The sequence below is a fragment of the Anticarsia gemmatalis genome, chromosome 16 (assembly GCF_050436995.1).
Source record: "Anticarsia gemmatalis isolate Benzon Research Colony breed Stoneville strain chromosome 16, ilAntGemm2 primary, whole genome shotgun sequence".
In the NCBI taxonomy this organism is placed as follows: Eukaryota; Metazoa; Arthropoda; class Insecta; order Lepidoptera; family Erebidae; genus Anticarsia; species Anticarsia gemmatalis.
This window is the reverse complement of record NC_134760.1, coordinates 2,300,176-2,311,728: the sequence shown is the minus strand read 5'-3', so window position 1 is coordinate 2,311,728 and position 11,553 is coordinate 2,300,176. Positions and strand designations below refer to the sequence as shown.

Sequence of the window (11,553 nt, the reverse complement as noted above, 5' to 3'; positions counted from 1 at the left end):
TGTCGCAACAATCAGGGCCTGTCTCTCAGCTCTCGTATCATTCGTATTCAACTTTAAGTAAAAGCAAAGAAAATATTCCGGGCTACTATTGGGGATAATTAATACGTGTAAAAAAACCGAACAACATACGACACCGGAATGAAACCAGATACAGATGATCATCTGTCCTATACACCACCTTATTATAACACAGAGGCATAGAAACACTCCGGGCTGCTATTAGGAATAATTATTCTGTTTAGAAAAGCCGAACAGCATTCGACCCCAATATATGTAAAACCAGAGATCAGTTGCCATATACACTACTTATCCCATACCAAACTAGTTCGGTGATGACAAATCCACAAGTTAGAATGTGTGCTACAGCTCACTTACCCCCCGCCGCGCCGGCTTACAAAGCCCCTGCCCTTGGCTTATATCCGGCCGGCGTGAGGCGTCAGTATTTGTTTGGACGCTCCCCAACTCACACACAATCGAGGTTAGTTCTGTTTTTATTATTGATTTGTATATAACACTGTTTCTTCCTCGTTCAAGGTTAAATTTTGTACTAAGGTACTTTATTTGTGGTCAACTATGTGTATGATTTAGTGAAAATACTGGTTTTGTTTGTATAAAATGTGACTTGTATAAAGATTCGTGTAATTATTGAGCCTTTTTTGGTGTAAGGTTATTCTAATTACAATGAAATTCGTGTTTTGTAAATGATTCGAGTGGCAAGCAAGCCTTGATTGGTGATTTTACTAAATAGAATAGAAGTATACGTGAGAAAATTTTGATGAAAATTAGTTATTATAAAAAACGGTTTATGTGATGATGAATAAGAATTAGTTATTTGTTACACGAAACAGGTTTTTATTAGTTTTTTGTTAAGTTATCTTTTTCGGCTTTTAATCTGTTGGTATTTTATTTACCTGTAATAATATTTAATATCATTTTTCCTTATGAATTATACTCTAGCTGTTAGTATAAAAATAACGAGTTAAGGACTGATTTCTGAATTATCGGATAACATTGAGTAATTTTAAATTTAATTAATTAATGGAAATGTACTGTAGTTAGTGGAATGAAGCCGCTCGTAGGCCTTTGACTAAACGATTGTTATCTTAATTGGGAATACCCAAGAACGTTTTTTTACGTGCCCTCTAAAGTACTAATAACAGTGATAATATTCTCATAGCCGGTATACGGCTGCGGCGACCAGTTTTATTTAAACTAGCCAACTGTGTGGTAATTTGTTTATAATATAGCATCCAAGTGTGACAATACACAGGTACACTCTCTATTCCTTCACTCTCACACTCTGGTGTGGGACGGATAACCGACACGACCAGTGAGAGGTCGGACATAGGACGGTTTTAACAGAATTTTCCTCATATTTTCAGTAAAAATGTCAAAGGTAGTGTTCTACTATTTCAACGTGAAGGCGCTGGGGGAGAGCGTGAGGCTGCTCCTCTCGTATGGAGGCCAGGAGTTTGAGGACAATCGCGTCGACTTCGAAGACTGGGCAGCACTGAAAGAGAGTAAGTTCTTTAATATACATACTCTTATAACTATAAAATACTTGATTCAGATCTACTAATACTTTTGTGTCTTTAGACTATATGGATGAAAACGTAGGTAGATAATTTTAAAAGAAACAAATAGCCTTACTATGTAGCGCTTGAATTTTCCGCTGCCTTTCAAGTATTATGTCCATGTTTGATAAAACCCGATTGACTTGAATATGAAATACAGACCAAATAATACTTATTAAGTATGTTTTTTTGAATGAGTAAAAAACATTAATCTACACTTCACCTAATGTTATAATGTTACCTGTGGAAATGTCAAGGTCAAAGGAAAAACAAACAGTTCGAAAATCGATGAACTAAATTATAATAATGACTAGGTTTAATGTCGTCACTGCGTAGCTTGACTAGTACCTATGTCAAAGCCCTTATAGCTGGAAATCAATAATTCCGCGCATTTTATTCATTTCTTATCGTTCCGCATATAGAAAGTGCCAAAAAGATATTAGGTACCATTTAATGTACGTAGGCACGAAAGCTTGCAATTTCCACGTCCATCTATCTTTCTGAAAACCCAGACTTTTTCATTTTATAATAACTCCTAGAGTACATTTTCCCTCTACCTGAGATCCCTTATAAATTTTGTTAACCCGTAACTGTCCCACTGCTGACCAAGGTTGTCCCGAATTGAGAGAGGTTATGCTTTGAGTCCACCACGGTTAAGTGTGGACTTTGCATGTAATCAGTAAATGCGTTAAAACATTTTTACGCCCACAATTTCATCACGACCCTGTTAATGGATACTTATAAAATCAAAATCAAATCATTTATTCATATAGGTCAAATGCTGACACTTATGATAGTCAATCATACAGAGAGTGAATTTACCGCCAGTTCGGCAAGAAAGTCCTGGCCACAAAACAAAAGGTTATATATTTTTTTGTATATTTCAGAAACTCCCTTCGGCCAGCTGCCAATGTTGGTCATAGACGGCAAACAGTACGCGCAAAGTCTGGCCATCTGCCGGTACCTGGGCAAGAAGTATGGAGTAGCTGGAGACAATGATGAAGAGGCTTTCGAGATCGACCAGAATGTCGACTTCTTGTTCGACCTTCGTGCCAGTTAGTATTTTCTACTTATTATTAATTTTACTACTTTTTCCCGCGACTATTCTCACCTAGAAAGATCCAGGTTGTCTATGCGCATTGATGGTTTATTTCGTTATTTTCTTAAAAATGTAACAAATCTTCACACATCTATTCCATCGCTTCAAATATATGGATACATGTACATATTTTAAGTATATCATAATATGGTATAGTCACAGAACATACACAGTCATATTGAACAGAACAAAGTACACGTATTTGTATGACTTACAGTTTTTCGGGATCTGGTGTGGTGTAAGTTTTTTGAAAACCCTCAACGTACTTGCATTTATCCACAGAGGCAGCATCTGTCCACTACGAGAAAGACCCTGAACTAAAGGCGAAGAGGCACGAGGACTTCACGAAGAACGTGTACCCTGGCATGCTGGAGAAACTGAACCAGATTGTGGAGAGCAATGGCGGACATATGGCTATTAACAAGGTGAGTTATATACTCAAGAAAACTTTACATTTACGTGTCTTTTTTAGGGGTTTCATCCCCTTTTCCAGCCGCTTGGAAGTCAATTTTTAAAAGACTAATACTTAGGATATTAGACTTACACCGGTCTTAACCTATTCATGCTAATTTCATCAAAAAGGTATTTGTCGTTTAGCCTTGAAAGCATTACAGACAGATACAGAGACTTTCATTTTTACAATAATGATAAACATTTAACAGCTCATGAATAAGTTTCAGATAACCTATATGCTAGATAAAGTGACAGCAACTGTGTGAAAACAACTTTCGAAATTCCTATTTGATACTTACTTGCTTATGGATAGATCTGGATACATTTCATAGGAACTTAACTAGATCTTATATATAGGAAATTGAACATTTTTTTTCCAATATTTCAGTTAAATTGGGGCGACTTCATCTTCGCTGGCTTCGTGTACTACCTGAAGGGTATGATGCAGATGCCAGACCTCCTGGAGCAGTACCCAGCCTTCCAGCAAGTGGTCGACCACGTGTACTCCATTCCTCAAGTCAAGGCATACGCTGATGCTGCACCAACCAACCCTCATGGAGTTTAAACACCCCTTTCATCCTGAGAAGCGATTTTCTACCACTATCTATAACTATCGGCAAACTTGTATAAAAAAACATGTACATTAATGACAGCAGGCTTATTCAACCAACGGTGGCCTTTTTGACACAGCTGTGTTTAAAATATACACAAAATATTTATAATCTATCAGCGCCATCTAGCGGTTTCTGTAAGAACTACTTTTTGTATTCATTTTTTATGTTTCACCACTTAAACTGTCTGCTAGTTAAGTGTAACATTGACAGTGTGTGGAGTACACTTGCTGTTATTTTATCTATCAGATAGGTTGTCTGCCACTTATTTGTGAGTCATGAAACTGGCCCTTAATATTAATCATTTGCTGCTCTATAGTATCGAGTTAGGAAATCCCTACAGTAGCGCAATTCTATACAGTCGGTACTGTCGAGTATCGAGAGTTTGACATTTAAAATGTACTGCAAAAATAGTTCCTACGTCGCCCGTTAGAGGTCGCTGATCAGATTTTCATACAAAATTTCTCAATAGCTAGCCGGTTGTCGGTAGTCGATAGTGGTAGAGAATCGAGCTACTGATATTTTTTACATGATCAAAGATTTGCAGATGCCTCGGCGTCGTCTTTTATTTTTGATTGTTAAGTGTGATATTTGATTTATTAATTTGAATTTACAGTATTATATAAACGTTTGCACGAATATTTACGATATATTTAGAAAATAAGATATAAATTATAAAATAAATGTTTAATGACCACAAATGGTGTTTGTCGTTACTAAGATGTTGATCCCGAACTACCTGAAATAAAAAATGATTAACCCCCGATTCTGAGTACATTAAGCGTGATTTATCTATTAAATAGCGTTTTTTTGTATGAGTTTAGACGCTATCGAATAGATAAACTACCGTTAAATGTACCTCAGAAACCGGGGGTAAGCAGTTTAATGAAAGTTCAAACCCGAAGCAACACACCAATAACTTTTCGAAGTTATGTGTGTATTAGAAGAAATAACGAACACTTCTTCCTGCAGTGAAGGAAAACATCGTGATGCAACCTTGCATGGCTGTCTCCGGGTTTCTGAGGTACATTTAGCGGTAGTTCTATTCAAACTCATATAAAAAAACGCTATTGATTAGATAAACAGTAATATATAGTTACTAGCTGACCCGCGCAACTTTGCTTGCGTCACATAAGGGGGAATGGGTCATAATTTTTCCCGTTTTTGTAACATTTTTCGTTGCTCCTTCGCGCCTAATGACCGTAGCGTGATGATATATAGCTTATAGCCTTCCTCGATGAATGGGCTATCTAACACAGAAAATATTTTTTCAAATCGGACCAGTAGTTCCTGAGATTAGCGCGTTCAAACACACAAACAAACTCTTCAGCTTTATAATATTAGTATAGACTAGCTGACCCGCGCAACTTCGCTTGCGTCACATAAGAGAGAATGGGTCAAATTTTTCCCCGTTATTGTAACATTTTTTACTGCTGCTCTGCTCCTATTGGTCGTAGCGTGATGATATATAGACTATAGCATTCCTCGATAAATAGGCTATCTAACACTGAAAGAATTTTTCAAATCGGACCAGTAGTTCCTGAGATTAGCGCGTTCAAACAAACAAACTCTTCAGCTTTATAATATTAGTATAGATATAAAGATAACCATACATTTATGCATATATGAACAATGCATACCTATTGACACTTCAGGTGGGGCATCATTGATATCGAAGTTACACATCACAATGACTAGTAGTATTCTATTTGATAAAATAGATATAACCTTTAATTGATATCGTATCACTTGACACAATTGTTTGCAATAAATAAAGATAAGTGACTCTTATAATAAAATGAGCTGATTAATGATGAGTAAATAAGTGTATACTTGATAGTACATTATGTACACTTGCGGATCCAGAGGGGGTATGCCTAAACATATTAACTGCCGACATGAAAAATACAAAGTAAAGATTGTTTTAGGTTTTCAATCTATCTAGTGTCAAAGTTGTTCAAGCCGCCCGAAAGGCCTTTGGGCCTTTGACATGGCTTAACGACTGTTATCTTAGTTGACAACAACCGGGACCGACTTTTTATGTGCCCTCCGAAGCACGGAGACGCTCAGTTCAAATACCACTATGCGGTCACCCATCTATAGAATGACCGCGCCGGTTGCTTAACCCACAGATCGTTTACCGACCGGTGAACACAACTGGCTATGAGCGCCTCAGGTTTTCAATCTACGTTGGTCTTACGATGTCCGAAAATTGGCCCGATCGGTTTCCAGGTTTGCGCAGAAGAGTCTGTTTAAGGTCAGGATTAAAGGTCAAAAGTGTATGTCAAAAAAGGTTCTTTATTATGTAAATAAATTACATGACCTGACGTGGTTCCATGTCTTAGAATTTGCTCTCCGATAACACATTAATGACTTCAATTCACGTAAAAAATCAAACAATAAATTATAATAAATCATTTTTATTTCAATAAAACACTTACGTTATTAACACTATTGACTTACTACAAAAAAAAAATACAATAAATGCAAACAAACTTCTACACTATATCCTTAACCATACCTTCACAAACCCTAAAAAAGAAATACCGCTATACAATCCATATGGCGTTATCCCTTTCGCACAAAGACTTAAATTACTTCACAGCCCTTAATCACCAGTGGAATAGTAAAAGGGCTTTCTTTAGATTCCATGGGGGTTAGTAGGAGCTGCATCAGCGTATGCCTTGACCCTCGGTATGGAGTACACGTGGTCCAGCACCTGCTTGAAGGCAGGGTACTTGGCTGAGACGTCAGGAACAGGCTCGTCGAAGATGGCACGCATTAAATAGTCGAACATTCCCGCGAAGATAAAGTCTCCCCATGTTAACTAGAAAAGAAAACAATATTGTAATTATTGGTAATTACGTACTAAGAAACAAACGCTTTACCTTTGTGGACCAAAAACCATTTAATCAAGGTATTATTGAATTTGCCAGAAAACCGCGCTTAGAGTCGGTGATCAGTGGGTTAAGCTACACCTAGCGCAGATGGGTAGGATCCTTTTACAGATGGGTAGCCGCTTAGTTTTTTTTAACAGAACGTATCCGTGCCTTGAAGAACGCGTAAAAAGACAGTTTTTATTACCAACCAGTTCTTGTCACAGCCTTTATTGATGGTTGTAGACGTTAAGCAATGACTATATTATAGAATTTGGCCACTTTGACACATGGTTGACCATAAACCAGTAACTTGATTCTCTACTACTATCGACACGAAATTTACACGAATTTACACGAAACTGCGTCTACCGGGCTCAAACACTCGACACTCGACCGTACCGACTGTAGGGAAATGCGCTACAGATGATAATTTATTAATTTTACCTTGCCCAGCTTGCTTGCTTGAGCAGTGATAGCCGAGTGGTATAAGTTGACACCTCCCACGCAAGTGTTCGCAGGTTCGAACCCGAGGCAACACACCAATGACTTTTCGAAGTTGTGTGTATTAGAAATAATTATCACATGCTCAAACGGTGAAGGAAAACATTGTGAGGAAACGTTGCATGCCTAAAATTTGTTTAATACATTTATTGAGGGCATGCAAAATCCCCAACCCGCACTTGGCCAGCGTGGTGGACTCAAGGCCTAACCCCTCCCTCATTACGGGAGGAGACCCTTGCCCAGCAGTGGGACAGTAATAGGTTAAATTTATTTATTTATTATTATTACCTTGCCCAGAGCAATATGTCCGTTATTCTTCTTTACGAGTTTGTTGAGCTGTTCCAACATCACAGGATATACGTTCTTAGTGAAGTCTTCCTGCATCTTCTTCTTTGCCTCTGGGTCTTTCTCGGAGTAGACTGCTGTGGCCTCTGGGAAGACAAATAAAATACAATATGGGATGGAGGGCTCTTGGCAGGTCTTATTATGCCCCAACATAAAGACTGATAGTACGAGTACGTTAGTCTCCTGTATCACACTTCCAGAACGATTTTTATATGATATGACATAAGTTACAAGGACAACTTCCATACTAATATTATAAATGCGAAAGTAACTCTGTCTGTCTGTCTGTTACTCAATCACGCCTAAACTACTGAACCAATTTGCATGAAATTTGGTACGGAGATATTTTGATACCCGAGAAAGGACATAGGCTACTTTTTACTCCGGGAAAATGACGATTATTAGCAAAATTAAGGTGGCGGACGAAGTCACGGGTAAAAGCTAGTATTTTATAATTTTAATATCTGATCTTAGTAACTTTACAAATAACTTAGTAACTCAATAAGCTATCATTATATCTTATCTCATTCGCCTTTATAAAAAAAAGATGCACCTATTGGAACAAACTGCCAGTGATAAACATTGCCTTATATATTGAGGAGACTGCGAAAAGCTGCTTAAATAGGCCAGTTAGCTTGAACGTCTCAGAATACAGAAATGTACAAAGCATAATAGATCAGTGAATTTGAATTTGTAAAAAAAACTGTGTATTGAGAGTTTACTTACTGGCGCGAATATCGACCAATAAGTCCACATTCTGATCGATCTCGAAGGCCTCTTCATCATTGTCTCCCGCCAGCCCATACTTGTTGCCCAGGTACCGGCAGATGGAAAAACTTTGAGCGTACTGCTTGCCATCTATGACTAACATTGGCAGCTGGCCGAAAGGCGTTTCTGAAATACATGATTAGTGTTAAAAATGTATTGGACAAATAAATATGAGAATTACACAAGAATAAGACTGAATTCCCGCCAGAGATTGCTTAGAGAATATTTGTCGAAAGCAAAGATAAATCTTTCGATGGAGGTTTTCCTCATTATTTAGCACTTCTCTGAAAACGAAGCCTAATCATAGATACACAGGTAAACTCACAATTAAAAATGTTTTAAATTAAATTCGCGTTAACTCATTATCTATTTTGCAACTTGTTCATTGCTACTTACCCCAAAATTAAGCATAGGTTATCTTATCATAGTTTCCTGGCTAACTTTCTTAATAGTAATTGTTCTAAAATGTAAGGTACTTACTTTCCTTAAGTTTAGGCCACTCATCAAGATCAACGCGGTGGTCTACGAACTCCTCGCCTCCATACGAGAGCAACAGCCTCGCGCCTTCACCCAGAGCCTTCACGTTGAAATAGTAGAACACTACCTTTGACATGTTTCTGTAAAAAAAATATTTTATAAAAAAACAACTCTCGCGCTAAGAATTGCTCTTGTGTCGCGGGGACTTTTACAAACATACAAACAAAGGACACAAAGTACAACCAGAACGAAACAATTATTTGTGGATTGCACAAATAATTGTTCCATGTGGACCCACGACCTCCCGACGCAATGGTAGCGGCGTGGTGACCTAAACGACTGCGCCATGGAGGTAGTCAAAAATAGAAACATTACAACTAGCTAATTATAATATAAACAGGATTCTGCTCGGGTACCAAGTATCATCCCTAATTAAATCGTTATAGGAAGATTTGAAAAAATGATTATTCTTCGTCCGAACCCCTAAACGTTAAATAAAAAAATATCCCTCTATGTTTCATCAAATTCTTAAACATTCAAAATCAGTTCTGCGATTAAACCATGAAAGAGTAACAAACATAATTAAAAGAGTCTTCATTTTAAATTAAGTTACGAACTTCATTCACAACACCGACAACCTATTTTTACGTCAGACTCAAAAAAAAAAAGTTATACACAACTTACCTCGTATTTGTGCAAAATGTAACAAGTCCTAACAAATACTGAATACAATTGCAGCCGGCAATCGAGGGGGGTAATTGCGAAAGGGAGGGGAGGAGGTTAACACTTGTTTAGTCCAATCACAGATAATATAGCTCTTATATTATTAGCTTATATTAGGGTTGCCATCCGTCCGGGTTTCCCCGAATTTGTCCTAGTTTAGAGGGCATCCGGGAAGCGTCCGGGGAAGGTTTCATTTGTAGACCGGGTTTAATAAATAATAAATAAAAAAAATGTGGGACGCCTGCGAGACACGCACTATGCTCGCACACCACGATCAACCGACGAACCAAGTTCACCGTTCACCCACTCCACCCGTCGCGGTTGTTCTTCTTGTTGAGATGTCCGGCTTTCGGACTCTAAAATCCGGGGTTTTCAAGCGTCTTGTCTAATTTTAGAAATGGCAACCCTAGCTTCTATTATACCGCGACTTCGCTCACGTGTGTTTCACGTCGCCTTCGAGTACTTTACTACGGTCTTTCTCAGGTGTGACAGTGCAAAATGTAGTATATAGGCATATCTATACTAATATTATAATGTAGAGTTTGTTTGTTTCTTTGTTTGGTTGAACGCGTTAATCTCAGGAACTACTGGTGCGAATTGAATAATTATTTTAAATAGTTGAATAGTCTATTTATATAGGATATATAACATTAGGAGCACGACAATATTTTTGTAACATTTTTTACTGGTAGAGTACCACGGTAATTTTATATCTATCTATCTATATATTGTTTAAAACTGAAAGGTGGCCGACTGAGTGACTGACATAGTGATATATCAACGTACAGCCCATAACACTAGACGGATCGGGCTGAAATTTGGCATACAGGTAGATGTTATGACGTAGGCATCCGCTAAGAAAGGATTTTGATATATTCCACCCCTAAGAGGATAAAATAGGGGACGAAAGTTTGTATGAAACTTTGTCAATTTTAAACCGATCGGGCTGAGACTTTGCCAACACAAAGTTACTTTGACGTAGGCATTCGCTAAGAAGGATTTTGATATAGGGGATAAAATAGGGTATGAAATTTTATATTAAAATTCTGTCCTAGCTCGCAAACCACGTGGACGAAGTCGCGGGCAAAAGCTAGCATAAGATAAACTCGAATATGAAATCCGCAATTTGCGTTACAACGCTAAATGTTGCTGGCTATCGCTATCAAAACACTATTTAATAAACATAGAATCCGTAGCAGATTGAAAACTATACTTAGCATGAGTATGCACTGATAAAATACCAACTTCTGCTGAACAAGGCTTATATGATTCGACACAAACTCGATATTAAGCATACATTGCATTGCTCGAATGCTCGTGTTTATCTATTCATATTTTGTTTCAATTTATCGTTAGGTACCTATCTTTATTAGGTACCGTCAGCCTTTCTTCCAACTATGTTATAGACGGCTTTCAGTCTTATCGGATGCAGCTGAACACCAGTGTTTTACACGAAGCGACTTCCCTTGGGGACTTCCACAACATTTAATCCTAACCAGTTACTTAGGGTATAACACGGTACCCTTGACGGCTTGTAACGACTGTAAAAATCTTTGAAAATAACAGCCGGGACTTACAATTTACCGTGCCTTCCTAAACTCGGAAGAGCTTGGTGTGTATGACAACACCCATCCATAGATCAACATCATTTTACTGACACATTTAGAAAATGTCGGAATCCGAGGTGTAGCACTGGATTGGTTTAGGAGCTACTTGTCAGGTAGATCACAACGAGTTAGAGTAGAGGGGCATGAGAGCAGCAGTGCTGCCTGCACGTTCGGGGTACCTCAAGGCAGTACACTAGGACCTACTCTATTTATTACTTACATCTATGACCTTTGCAATAGTGCTCTGCTTAACATGGATGTTCTTATGTTTGCTGACGACACTGTTTTAATATTCCATGATAAAACCTGGGAACAAACAGTAGAAACTGCTGAAGATGTTCTGGCAAAAGTAACAACCTGGTTAGAAGACAGCTTACTGTCTCTCAATGCATTCAAAACAAAATATTTATGTTTCAACAGATCGCCTAAAACCAACCCGAACTCTAACATAATACTTACTATCCATATGTATCCTTGCAATTGCATCGATAATATAATCGTAATTCTTGTAAATGC

General features: G+C 37.9%; 2 protein-coding genes across 2 annotated transcripts; one reads left to right on the top strand and one right to left on the bottom strand.

The window, feature by feature from the left end:
* Positions 1-402: 402 nt before the first annotated feature.
* LOC142979149 (glutathione S-transferase 2-like) lies at positions 403-4,432 on the top strand. The gene is made up of 5 exons (XM_076123923.1): positions 403-478; positions 1,383-1,520; positions 2,462-2,629; positions 2,956-3,098; positions 3,515-4,432. The coding sequence occupies exons 2-5, from the start codon at positions 1,388-1,390 to the stop codon at positions 3,689-3,691; spliced, it is 621 nt and encodes a 206-aa protein (XP_075980038.1). The 5' UTR covers positions 403-478; positions 1,383-1,387; the 3' UTR covers positions 3,692-4,432.
* Positions 4,433-6,142: 1,710 nt separating this feature from the next.
* LOC142979146 (glutathione S-transferase 2-like) lies at positions 6,143-9,761 on the bottom strand. The gene is made up of 5 exons (XM_076123921.1): positions 9,392-9,761; positions 8,711-8,847; positions 8,189-8,356; positions 7,406-7,548; positions 6,143-6,564 (listed from the first exon to the last, which is right to left on the bottom strand). Exons 2-5 carry the CDS (start codon positions 8,841-8,843, stop codon positions 6,379-6,381), a joined length of 630 nt encoding a protein of 209 aa, XP_075980036.1. The 5' UTR covers positions 8,844-8,847; positions 9,392-9,761; the 3' UTR covers positions 6,143-6,378.
* Positions 9,762-11,553: the final 1,792 nt, after the last annotated feature.